Here is a 14,094-nt window from a genome sequence, read left to right on the forward strand (position 1 = left end):
TTCGTGGGCAGATTTCTCTCTCCGATCCAGGTACATTTTCCTCTATCTCTTTGTGGATGAAATCAATCAGTCCTTCTACTTGCCCTGGGTTTTTTGCTGACTACAAGCTTGGTGGTGATGGCACTGTCCACTGTCTCAGAGGAGCCTATCTTACAACTAGCAGGCCAATAATTTAACACAATGTCTTTCTGAGGCTATTTGTGGTTTGTGTTTTTTTGTTTTAATGGGCTATATTGAGCAAAATAATTACATCTACAACTTCAAGCATTCCTATGGTTCTACCATCTCCCAGTTTACACTGATTCTGTCTATCAAAACAAGAGGGAGAAGTGAACCCTCTAAACTAAATCACTGGTTTCCCCTATGTTAAACAATATATACATGTCAGCATGTACATGATAAAAAAGAATGTATTTCATAGAATCATCAAGGTTAGGAGAGACCTTCAGGATCAAGCCCAACCCCTATAACTTGCCAATTATGAAAGACCCATTCCTTCATCTTAGTGTATTAAAATAAAGAAAACTCAACACTGTCCTATTTTCTTTCTCTTCCACTGTCATGCAGACTCTTTAATGGGCTTTTTTTACATTATCTGTAAAGCTTCATGAGATGCAACTGTTGCTGAAATGGCCTCTGTTGTTTGAAACCGTTCTCAAATCATCACAGTGATTCGTTTCCTATTCTCCGAGGCTTCTTCACTTACTAATTAGATATTAATCAATGTTAACAAATGCATTTAAAAAGCACTAGCAGCACCTAGTGCCTTTCGCTGATGTTCCACTGTACCACTTATTTAGGCAGCAAGAAACTATGCACCATGACTCCAGATATGGAATTCATTTTTAGAAGGTAATTAAACTAACACCTCTATTGAAATTTCTTCACAACTCTTAGGTAAGAAACAACAAAGCAATTTCTTTTGTATTAACATTTGAATTTTAACAGACAACTTACCAAGTCTGCAGATATTTCACAACACGTATCTTCTGCTGCAAGTTGTGAATTACAATATACTGCTATGTGGTGAAGTTCAATCTATTAAGAAATACGAAAGAAATTAATACAAGTTGTAAAAAATTATGTGTTACGGCATGCTTTTTCTTATCTTGGTGTAGTAAACTTTCTCTTTGAAACACTGCATATTTCTGAAATGCTAGAAAAAGACAAATACAAAACAATTACACAGCTCCTCATTTAAGGAACAAATTAGGCAGTCTATTACTTTGATGTAAATCACGTTTAAGACTTCATTTATTTTCATGTGAGTTGCATTCATCTGTATTGGTTTGCTATATTATACTGGTATTTTAGCCTTGTAGACATCCTCTGCAAACCTTCTTTTCTGGAATGGAATTTTCCTCTGCAGGGAACTAGAGTAAGGGTTTGATAAGCACTCTATCACATACATCTATTGCTTTGGAAAGACCTTTGCCTGGACATTGCCACTAAGATACCTGAAGAGCAAAAAATCACAAATTCTGTACATAAAGCTTCTGTTTCAGATACTTTGGGTAGATTGGTGAAGATGAGAAGCAGGTAATGTTCTAACTAGCTAATCCTGTCCTCATATGCCTCTTTCTGTGTCAATTTTATATCCTCTTAATCTCCCTCTTGCACTTGGTATTGAGAAAAGTGACTGTTGGTACAGGATCCACTCTGCAGCCTTCATCAGCATTAAGCCCATAATGTATTCCTACAAATGTGGAAATCCCAATTGACAACTTCCACTCAGAATCGTCCAGCTCATGCCTTGCAACCAGCACAAAAGAAACTGCTCTTTCTCTGGCATGCTATTTGGAAATGAGGAAACTATACACACATTTCAAGAAACGTTGAACTCAAGTCTTAGAAAATAAAACAAAGTGTGAGCTTGGGTCCATAAAATAAGAGCTCTGAGTCCAGGCCAAAGTGCTTAGTGCTGCCCAAGAATGATTCCTCCTGCAGCATTAGCTTGCAGTTAGAATGTGCTATTCTCCTCTGGAACCCAACAGCGTACATAACATCGCTGAAGCTTTCTGACAGTCACTATAAACTCCAAGGCAGATGCTTTAACCCTGGTAGCTGTGTGTCAGTGTACTTAAACTGACATTTCCTGATGATTTCAAATTACCTGTCGTGAGCTCCTTGCATGAGGAAACAGAAGAGAGCATCCCTGGGACAGAACATAGCCCAGAATATTATGGGGCTTCCTTGTGTAATTCTTGCACCAAAGGCTGCAGGAAACACACCTCCAACCACTTCCTAACCCTTCCCTTTTGGATAAGAGAGAGACAACTTTGAACAATGTGCACCTATTTCTACATAGCTGAATTATTCTAGAACACCTCAGTACAGAGGTAACCCTTAACTGTTTTGTGTCTTCCCTGTATCAAAGACAGACAAAGTGTAACAGATGACTGATACAAACTTATAAATAAATCTTACTAAAAATGAAAGAAAAAAATTAGCACTGCAAGTTATCTTTAAACATAGCAATAATATGTCTATGGTAATTAGGTGCCTCTCTCTCCAAATTAAATACAGGAAAGCAGACTCCTTAAGCCAGGACTGAGTTCTATGCACGTAACAGCTTTGTCTTAGCAGATGGTACAGCATTGAATAATGTTTAGAGAAAAACACTTAAGGACTTCAAATTAAGAATACACACTCAAAAATAATGACTGGGTTTGAACATTTTATCTACATGATTCTTTATGACTGTGTTAGTAAAAGCATGGCTAAAACTTTACTTCAAGTTGTCTGTTTGTCCTTTCATACTACTCACATCTACAGGCTTATCATCCGCAGCACGAGAAGCAATCAGTGTCCTTCCCTGCAAGTCAATGGTGAATTTTTCATCAGTCTGCTTTCTCTCAATTAAATTACAATCCAAATAGAGGGAAATGATCCCTGACTGCACGCTAATACCAAGCTTATGCCACTGCCGATCAAACAATGGATAAATTTCTCGACTCTTAAAAGTGTAGTGCAGTATATTTCCCTGAGTGGATTTGGTCATATACTCCACCACCTTTTTTGTACCATCCAGGAGGACAGAAATCTGGAAACAAGACAAAATAAAAGAAGTGGTTATGTAAAAGTTATAAGAAATAAGCACATACATAAACTATATATAATAAAAATATTTCAACTACATACACTGGGCAAGAATTATGTTATGAAGCATTCTTCTATGTAAATTGGTAACTAAATATCAGCTATAAATCATAACATGCATTTGATTCTATTTTGCAGTCTAAACTGAATAGATTTTGCTAAATTGCTGTCATTCCTGCAACAAATTATCAATTATTTCAGAGCAGTCTGTCTATTTCATATAAACTTTAGCTAAATCCAGTGATGAAACATCCATTATTATATATTATATTAATAGGGGAAAAAAGAAAAAGAAACTTTTTGAAGAAATAAATCAAAGATGACTCTAACCTCAGGTGTGTCATACTGATTTAAAACTTGCCATATATACCAACGCTCTTTCTTGGTACTTCTCCGTACACGGAACGTGGCAATTAGGGAGTATTCTTCAGGAAGCCCATTTGGAAATACTTGCCTGGAACAGGAGGGAGGAAAAAGATTTCTTGTTATTCTTACAACAAGCACTGCTTAAACGGAATGAACAAAAATAATACCTGGTGAAAACAAGAAGCCAAACACTTGCTCCCACTCGTACAAATTCACAGGCCTCGGCATAATGAACAAAAATAATACCTGGTGAAAACAAGAAGCCAAACACTTGCTCCCACTCGTACAAATTCACAGGCCTCAGCATTCAGAAGTTTTTCTTCTCAAAAGTACAATTCAGTCTCTTTATAAGAATAAATGACTGAAAATCTTGTTAATTTCTTTTTTAGCATCTTTGATTAATATAAATAGGAGTCTAAAAAGAACTGATGCAAAGTGAATGCCCCACATGAAAGTATTTTAAAATACGGCTTTTCACAATTTATCGCTTGGAATACTTGAGTATGTTTTGTAGAGGATTTGTGGAATAATCCCCATCCTTGGGGACTTTCAAAACACAGCTGGACAGGGCTCATAATAACCTGATCTAATTTTCAAGTTGGTCCTGCTTTGAGCAGGGATTTGATCCAGTGATGTCCATGGGCAATGATTCGGACATCTTGAGCATCAGAAAACTTGGACTTTAGCAAGCTTGACAAAAAATAAGGAATGTATTTCAGAAAAAATTATTTGCTGTTGTTTGATTTTGTTATTCCTTTCTTACCCAAAATGCGTCAATATCTCTAAAAAAAAGTCTGGCCTATATCACAGAATGCACTGCAACACCACTTGTATGAACTATTTGAAAAGTTTGTACTTCACAAAAACCAAAATATGTACCTCAACTCTACAGACTTTGGTAACCATTAAATATACACTAATTCTGTACTACATAAATTAGCATGGTACAATCAACTTATTTCATTTGAAGCTTCTGCATTTCAAATAATTTCTTTTCTAAGACAGAGGTGAGAAAATTAAAACCACAGATCTCTACACAGCAAAGGAGTAGCTAAAGTGTTCACACTGCTGTTTGTGACCAGCTAGCCATGGTGTAAAAAGCATTCCCTGGATCAGAGCTCAGGAAACCTGAGGACCCCACGCAGCAGAAAAATTTCCTCCAGTTTATTTCCCACAATCATGTGAAGTAAATGGCTTAGTTCTAAAAAAATACTAATGGAATTATAATTGTACAGCAATGTGCTATAAAGCTTTTATTAAAAACAAAACAAAATAAAACAAACAACAAAGGTGGGGGGAAAGAAAGAGCAAAGCACTACAGCTGATGAAACAATAGCCCCACAACCCTCCTGGAAATTACTGTACTTAACTTAGGATCTCAGGAAAAATGCCTCCTGTGCAGAGAAGCCTGCTCTAAATCCTGCCAAAGAGCTTCTTTAAGGACTAGCACCTATTTAAGTCCCTTATGTGGGAATCACATTGCTTTGGCTTATTTCCCACAGCTGATTCCTGTTTTATCCCAGGACCAAATTGGCTGCTGTCCCACATTGTTAGTGGACCCATATGCTGTTGTACGGCTATAGATGTTGGAATGTTAGAAGGCAAGGCAAAAGAGAATAGGCTTGGCTGTACTTAGATCTAGATTTCATACTACGTATTTCAAATGTAGCATAAAGAATATGTTTTATGATTTATAAAAAAAATGCCTTCACTGGGCATGAGTGTGTGTCTGCAGAACAATAAACTATCTGGATATGGGATCAGCCCTCTGGTTTCCTGCACCCCAGGCAGGCTAAGGAGATGGTATCTCAGGTTTACAGCTGTAAGCTAGACAGGATATCTGGCTGTGGGAGCATCTGATTAGCTCTTCAAAATCAATTAACTTTCCCAGCTAAGTTCCATATTGGGACACAGGGGAATCCACATTAGTGGGCAAAGAATAGACAACTGTGGAAGAGAAATGATCAGAAGTCTTCATCAAATGAGAGGAAACCATGATTGCTATGGTAAGTCTGGAAGGCAAGGTGGCACTATTTTACACACCCACCCACCCCCCTCCATCACTTTTTACTGCACACCTTCCTAACACTTTCAGAGCCATCTAGATGTATGACAGTACTAAGTCTTGTAAAATTGTGTTTCTTTCAGAATTTTCTCAAGTAAGTTTGGTTGTGTGAGTACATGTGATATAAATTTACTTTTCTTAACTGTTTATCAAACCATTTCAGGAAACAAAACAAGAGCTAAGGTATGGGCCAGCATTACAAAAACCAGCAGGAGTTCACTCTAACTTCTCTTACTTTGAGCTGACAAAGAAAACTGTATTAGGAGAAATGAGAAAAGCAGACAACATCTATTTAATTCCTAAGAGCATTACTGATTTCAGCAAAGTCAACCAAAGAGGCAAGTTTTAAGCAGAATTGGACTAAGGATAAATTCAGTTAGATTCACAAAATGACTTAGGTAGGAAAGTACCTCTGGAGGTCAATGGATCTAATCCTGTGCTTAAAGCAGGGACAACCCGAAAATTATATCAAGTTACTGTAAGTCCTGTCCTGCTGAGATTTGGAAGTATCTGGAATGGAAATTATTCCACAACTCTTTGGGAAACCTGTTGCAGTGTCTGGCCAACAAACAGCACAAATTTAATATACAACTACCATAAACCAGAGAGACAACAGAAGCAGTATCTTTATTTTGAGAAGAGTTATCATTGATACCTACATGATGATTCCTTGGTGACCAAAAAGTCATTAAAAGATGCGTTAAAGTATACACTTAACAGTCAACCCTTCTAGCCAGATGGTGAATGTGAAAAAGAACAGAATAACGGGATGAAATACCCAGAAAACTGCAGGCTATCTGCTACCATACGTAATTTCCCCTATGCTCTTGGTCCCTGAATGGCTTCAAGTGACTGTAATAGAATAAAAAAGCATGCATTGGGCATTGAAGTGCCTTAGGTACAGATGATTAGTAAGATACTTCATTGATATTTAAGTCTTATTACCATAGTATCTTCTACTCTGTAAAATCAGTTAAAAATCCTCAAAAATAGGCAAAGTGTGTACATGTTTTAAACAATAAATATATAATGACATTTGATGGGAAAATTAAAGACCAAAAAGAAAAATGAACATAAAACTTCATGTTGGAACATGAGAAAAGCCAAACCGAAATTTCATGGAATACTGAATTTGAAATTCAGAAGTTCTTCGAATGTTTAATATACTGTTTCACCTGATCACATCTACAAATTTTAAAACCAGAGAAAACTTACAAGGTATTGTGTACAGGTGAAACCAATTAAAGATCAGCATTAAATGTCAATAAAAAATTCAAAAGCAAGTTGTTCCACACTTCCACAGCCCAAAAAGTACTCCAACACAGACTATTCAACCTTTCCACCTGACACAATATTAAAACAATAAGAAAAAGAGAGAGAAAAAGGGTGAAGGAAACCTAACCAAGCTCACCTCAAAGTCTACAGATGTACACACAGCACAAACTGAGAACATGAACTTAGCGTATCAGATCATGGTGTCTACACCAAAAGCAGTAAGAGAAATGACAGGTTCTAAGCAAGTTATAATGTTACAGAAATATGGGTAGCAACTGGTAAGTGTGCAAATTTATCTATAAAGACAAGACAAAAGAACGGACAAATTAACACAGACAAGCAGATGAGGGTATCCTTGGCATCTGATCTCTCAACTAGATGCCTTTTTGGACAACAGTGTCTGAACCAAATTACATCATCAGACTTGGGAGCAAAAAATCTGAGATCTTCATGAAAATAAAATATCCTTTTCAGTTAAGTTCTCCCATTCTTGTTAAATTTTCTTACCAGACCAGACATCCTTTCCCCATGACTGCTCAGACCTTTAAGGCTGTTAAAAAGGTGCTCTCTTCCTTTTCTACACTCAAAACACTCATGATTGCTGTGGTTTGTGTTGAATTCAATGCTGTCCAAACTTACTATGTGTGATTTAAGCACCGTCAATGACTTAGGCACCTCTAGGGACCTTAGGCAAAGTTCTGGCATGTCTAAACACATCTTTGTGTCACAATGAAACTTGGGTGGGAGTTACAAGCCTGTCTACGTAAGCCATGGTGCTTCTAAGCATGCCTGGAATTTATGCCCCGACGCCGGGGGAAATCAGTTGTCCAAAATTATTCATTTTAGGTGCCACTAGGGGTTGGGTGGTGCTTGAGAGTGGGCAATTTGAATTATTCTCAGACTCAGGCGCCCAGAGTCTGACTAATTTATACTTTAGGTGGAATTTCGACAATTTGATTCTCTCCCTCTGTCCATATTGTCAGTAGTATATAATAAAAAAATAAAGTTGATGAATGGAGCACTGTGTTCTCAAAGCAAAGCACACCCGTGGTGGAAACTACAGAAAACAATAGCAGGAATTGAAGCACATGAACTGAATACAGAGGTCTGAATTTACACCACCCTGGTCTGCTGGACTGAGATTTACTGTAAATTACAGAGGCCCCAGCTGGCAAATTGAGGAGACCATCAATAACCAGCAAGAAGATTCCCAACAATACAAGGTTTTAGATCATACATAGATACGTTAAAAATCCATACATTCAGGTATTTCTTAATGTTTCACTGGTTGAAAAATGAGGCAGATGCAGCCAGAATGATAATAAATACACATTAACATTCTTGCAGCTACTGTGTGCCACTCTATAAAAGCACATGTATACACAGAGTTGCAAAAGTTTTTGCTGCATTCTCCTCTTTTTTATTGGATTAAACGGAGTCATAATTTTTCCTAAAAACAGGTGTATATTATGACTGTACATTATGAGGTTACCAGAAGAGCAGTTATAGGAATGTTGCATGAACATTACCACTGTATTTGCTCATACCTTCCACTCTTTATAAAGATTAAGTATAGAATGATTTTTGGCAAAACATTTTCTTTATTCATTTGTTTCCTCAAAAGTTCTGAAATGCACATACCAGCTGGAACTGCTAGTGCTAGCATACTAAAAGAAGTAATTATGAATGAATTAACTGTGTATTCACTGTGCTATAAACAGTTTTAGTTCTATCTTTGTAAAGCAGCATTGAATTACCCATATCAAATTTAGTAAGGCAATCCTTTATTTACCTTTTGTTTTTATTTTTAAAAAAAGCACTAATGGAAAAGCAGCATCTATTTTTAAATCTTATGAACTCTAATTGTTCCATATCGAATGAGAATACACTACAGTATATGATAAACTTCCGTATTTACAAGTATCGATGAAGCCTCCAGCTTGCTGTATATCTTCCAAGAAGAGAAAGATGAGCCAACTTGCATTTCCTGAGAGTGAAGTGAGAGATGTTTAGAGTCTATGGCAAGACATATCTTTTCCAGCTGACATATACCATTACCTGGTATATGTCACTTGTAACATGACAATGTTACAATAATTTGGTGACCAGAGCTTGAGGAGTTAGTTTAAAAAACTTTCCTGTGTTGGGTAATGATTCGTTTAGTACTTTGTTGATGGAGACACTGAAATGTTAGCCTTTTTAAGTTGGCAAAGTATTTAAACTCAGATCTATTATGAATAAAAAAGTAAAGCTCAGGCGGACCAAATACAAAAATCTCCACATTAGTCTCAATATTTCTACAACAAATTACTATATTTTTGATTCTCAGTTTTTACCTAACTTGACTGGTACAACAGGAGAACAGGAATCAACTAACTAGAACAACTTAGCAATCACTGCCTAGAAAGTGTATTTCAAATTCTTTTCAAATAAAAGCTAAGAACAGCTGTCTTTTCTGTCAGAATAAGAAATAATTTCCTTCCTATCCATCTTCCTCAAATCACATTAAGATGCACTATATAGTTTCATGTTACATTAGGCCTCAAGTTGTTTTCATACGACACATTATATGATGCAACTCAAGGGAAACTATTCAGACAGCTTAAGAGTTATTAATTACTTAGGGAGAGCTCAACCCACTCATGAAATGTACTGCTGAAAGCAAAGCTGCAGGTTATTTTGCCATTGAGAAGGGGGATTTACTTATTATTTCGTATACTTGGGCATGCCTCTTCTTTCATTTACAGAACAGGTATAGATTAGCTGACTCTTTTAATATACAGGTTGTTCAGGAATTTCTTCAGAGTGAAAGTCAATTGTATTGATATCAAAATTTTAAAGGGCATTTGAAAAAAGATTGGTTTGAAAGAGGCACAGAAATACCAAAACCATTATGCCTGTGCAAAGTACTTTTACGCTAGGATTTCCAGAGGTATTCTGCACCCTTATTTACAGGAATTATTGGTGAACTCTATGGCCTTAATGAAGTCAAAGGCCAGTCTTCCTTTGATTTTAAAGATGAAAAGCAGACAGTTAGCTTGACAAGTTTAGCCTATTTCTGTGTATTTTAAGTTTTCTGGAAAAAAAAAAAATCAGCAGCAGTAAGAACAACACAATTAAAAGCAGTAATATATAGTAATGGACATTAGAAATGCAACAGTTTTTCTTCTCTTTTTCCTAAGTAGAATTCTGCTAAATTTTGATGAAGTTTTGAGAAATTTCAGGTCAACAAAGAATTTTGGAGTCTTGTCTTGTGGAAGGCAGCTTTCAGCACTTTTGATAAAGTTACACACTTGCTGGTTTGATCAGCATGAGGCAGAGGGATACCAGAAAGTGTTGTCCAATTGCATGATTCAGGGAAAGCAGATGGAGAGGAAATGTTTTTCCTATGTGTGAAAGAACTAGAGTCCCATGTTTTTCTTTCTGTGTTCCCCGTCTCTCAATTTGTTTGTTCTCTGGGCATCTAAGCAAAAGAAACTGTCTGAATTCAAGACCTGTGTTCAGCATAAGTAGCAGCAGCATCCGTCTACACTGAAAATATAAAAATAACCAAGAGTAAATCATCTCTTTCGAACTGTCATCATTTCCTGCTGGGAATTATGCTGTTCCTCATATATACACCTCATTCTACTTTCCCTTCAGTATCAACATGCAGAACTTCAGACACATGCATGCCCCATCCCCAGTTTTCTAATAGGTTTCTACTTTTGTGATTCACTGCAGGGACTGAAACCACACGAAACCATGAAAACATGGTCATATTGTCCAGCATAAACATCGCAGAAACCTTCAGTGGTTTTCCTTACTCAGAACCCCACTAGTAAATCAATTGCCCCTATAGAGAAATTTATTCAGGGTCTGATATATTTCTCACAAGCAACACACAAAAAAACAAAACAAAAATTTCTCTCTGCAGATTAATGGCAGAATCCAGAGAAGTGTGATGATCTGTCCTTTCCTTCAGTGGGTTTGTGATTGTCTCCAAAGATACAGTCTTTGTTCAAAACTTAAAACAAAGATGTGCTTAAGAGAATGGCAGAGATTTGTCTTAGCTCATTCAAGAATTGCATCAAGATTTTTGGTCTTTAGAGATTATGCAAAACTGCCACTTTGCTGTGCTAAATATCCTAAAATCCAATTGTGGATGGCAACCATCAAGAGAAGAGGATGAGAATTTCTATATTTTAAAAGGAACTTTGAGTATTTCTGTCATTATCTACCCATGTTTTTATTTTGACATTTTAGGAGCTGTTTTATAACTCACACGGTCCTTCTAGTTAGCTCCCAGAAATGGAACAAACACAACAAGTCTAGTTATTAGAGTAGTCTGTTATTTGTCAGACTCTGAAGTCAATGAGATATTAAGTTCTTATGCTAAATATGATTATCTACAGTGGAATGAAATTATTCAGCTGATCAAGAAACCTTCTGATGATGTTAATGAAAAAAAAAAAATTATGGTAACCTCTGGCAGGCAACTGACAGAGAAAATTGCTCTGCACACATTTTTACACGCTTCCTACCCAGAAGCAAGACCTATTGTACAGTATTAAATATTTATATATTTAAGTGGTTGCTGTTGTCTGGAAAAGCAAAGAAAATACAAGCTGCAATAGACAATTTGTCTGTTGGAGGCCATGGTCATTCAGGATAAAGACAGAGAGAAAATGCACTTCATATTATGGAAAGGAGGGATGACATCAGGAATTACTTGGCTTATTTATCCATATAATCTTCCCTGTAGGAGGAAGAAATCCAAACATCCATTTCTCCTCAGACATTTTTACAGATACCCAGCGACACTAACTGATTGCACAAACAGAATGGTCTCTAGTTTGGTACACAGAAGGGCGAGTCAGCTCCAGCAGAGCTTCATGCTGAGAGACTCACACCCATTTACTTCTCATGCTGGGATTTTGGAAGGCACCTTGTGTGTTTCTGCATGGCATCATGCTACCCAACCTAAAAACTTTGTTTCCATAGAACATTCAATTTCTTCCTGTTTAGTCTCCCTTCATCCCCATCCCAGCTTCTGGTAGCTTTTTACAATGAACCAATGGAACAAGTACTAGCAAAGTGAACTGCTGATTACACTTGGAACAGGCTCTCCCTTTCCTTCCCGGGTTAGTTCTGCCAAGTCCTAGACAACCCTGGCTGATGGTAAAGGGCAAACCATCCCGCAGGCCAGCGTGCCTCTCACAAACATGCTGAGCGCTCACAGGGAACCTGACAGCACAGCTGGCAGCAGAAAGGGAGAGCTAGCACTGCTGTTTGGAGTGCAGCTGCACCAAACTAAGGGATGCTTTTTTTGCTAACCCCAGATAATTGTCTGGACAACTAGCCTCCTCCTCTTCAACATGCAGGACTGCCTATAAATAAACTCAGTCCTGGCTAAAGTCGCAAGCAGGCTGTGCTAAGAAGTGCTTGAGAAAAAAGGCACAGGCAAGACCAAAGGCACTACAGCCTACAACTCTGTTATAAATGGGTATATGTACCTGTCCTGGTTCCAGATGATCTCCCCAAAAAAGAAGGTGTAAGTAGTGAAGATTGATTTACCAACAGAAGAGATCCGAGTAAGAAAGAAGGTTAATGATACCAGATAGCAGGGTCAGACCTGAAAAAGTAGCTGTCAGCTGCAGGACTGAAGCTACAGAGAGAACATGCTTTTGCTTTAACACCCCCTACACACAGCACGACTAGCCTATGCATATTTAAGCCTGGTGTTCTGCTTACACTTAGAAGGATAATTAGGTAAATAATGTGCTCTTTTACAGTATATAAAAACTGTTAACATTCATGGATTTTAAATGAATGAGTATGGAAAAGAAATTATCAAAAACCTTTTTTGCATCACATCAGAAGACTTACCAGCATTTTCAGAAACCGGAAACTACTTTTCTTAAGTCTCAGGACTTAGGATGTCTAATTAGTGTTCAGATGAGAAAAAAAAAAAAAAAAAAAAAAAAAAAATCCAGCTTCTCAGATGCAAAGCTTCCACATTTATGATGAGAAAATAGTTTCAAAGTGCTAGAGACAGCCACTCAGTTTTAGTAAGTACTAACTAGTACCACATGGCCTAATGCCATTAAATTCCTGCGTATATACTGCTTAGCCTGCAATTCTTACAATTTCTCTAATGAGATTTTTTTCTAAATTACAGATTAAATGGGGTTAAAAATAAATAAATCCAGTTTAAAAATACCCACATTGCTATGCTGAGTCATAACTGTATTTAACAGGATGGACTAAAGACCTGTGACTTGCTAACCCTTTTACTATCAGACCCAGCTGGGAAATGGCCAGGTATTCCCTTTAAAGTGTTAGGAGAGAAACAAAACCCAAAGCTTATAATGAGACATGGGATCTTGCATCTGGCCCAAGGCAGAGGTGTTGAGAGGAAGCTCAAGCAGTGATATGGATAAGTCAATAAACATTTTATTTAGGTTAATTCTAAGCTTCACATAAAAAGAATACACCAAACCCCACTTGAAAGAACACTGAATATGATCAGGAGTCCTTCTCAGGCTGGGGAATTAGGCTAGGTATTTTATATCCAAGCAAGGAAGCTTGATATGCTAGGAATTCCCAAACTTTCCTCAAAACAGTGAAGGCTCCACAGCAGAAAAGCTTTGCAGTAAACCAACGCATCAACTATAACAACTTGAGTTTAAATGATCTATGTAATTTCCATGAAAAAGTAACAGAACTGGAATGAACAAGGATCATCTTCTTCAACAGTAAGGCTGAGATTGAAATCTGTACTGCTGATGAAAATTCTAAGAGCATCGTATTACTTAGTGCATATATCAGACTAGCAGACAGAAAGTAGAAAAGTTATAACAGTAAAGAAAATATCACTGTTATTACCAATATTTTTCATTAAATAAAATTAAATAAAATTGTAACATTTAAGCGTGCAATGAGATGAAAAAAAATATTTTGGAAGTTTTAAAAAGGAAATACTTAGTTCCCTCATCATCCCACTACAAAACCTTCATTTTGATGAATTCGCTCTTACCCTATAGTTTACAGGGTTGACAATGGAATTACATACCCAATGTATTGGTTTCCCAACGGCAAACTATACTCCCAAGGAAGAAAACCTGTTAACAGTATAGTTTATAATACAATCATAGAAGCCCAGAACGGCTGAGGTTGGAAGGAACCTCTGGAGATCATCTGTTCCAACCCCCATGCTCATGCAGGATCACCTAGAGCCAGCTGGGTAGGAGTAACCGTTTACTTGTGCGTTAGAACAAAATCAGCATAAGCTCTTTAAAGAGATGACA

General features: G+C 37.1%; 1 protein-coding gene across 7 annotated transcripts in view; it reads right to left on the bottom strand.

Annotated features, from left to right (window-relative positions):
- The window catches only part of COL19A1 (collagen type XIX alpha 1 chain), a 181,402-nt gene that overhangs the window by 146,525 nt on the left and 20,783 nt on the right, over window positions 1-14,094 (bottom strand). For all 7 annotated transcript variants that reach the window (XM_017739315.1, XM_017739316.1, XM_017739312.1 and 4 more), the window contains exons 5-7: window positions 3,430-3,553; window positions 2,768-3,043; window positions 958-1,038 (exon numbers count right to left, since the gene is read on the bottom strand). In XM_017739315.1, the coding sequence (XP_017594804.1) occupies window positions 958-1,038; window positions 2,768-3,043; window positions 3,430-3,553 (481 nt within the window). The remainder of the gene's footprint in view (window positions 1-957; window positions 1,039-2,767; window positions 3,044-3,429; window positions 3,554-14,094) is intronic.

Source organism: Corvus brachyrhynchos, unplaced genomic scaffold, assembly GCF_000691975.1.
Source record: "Corvus brachyrhynchos isolate BGI_N302 unplaced genomic scaffold, ASM69197v1 scaffold136, whole genome shotgun sequence".
NCBI lineage: Eukaryota > Metazoa > Chordata > Aves > Passeriformes > Corvidae > Corvus > Corvus brachyrhynchos.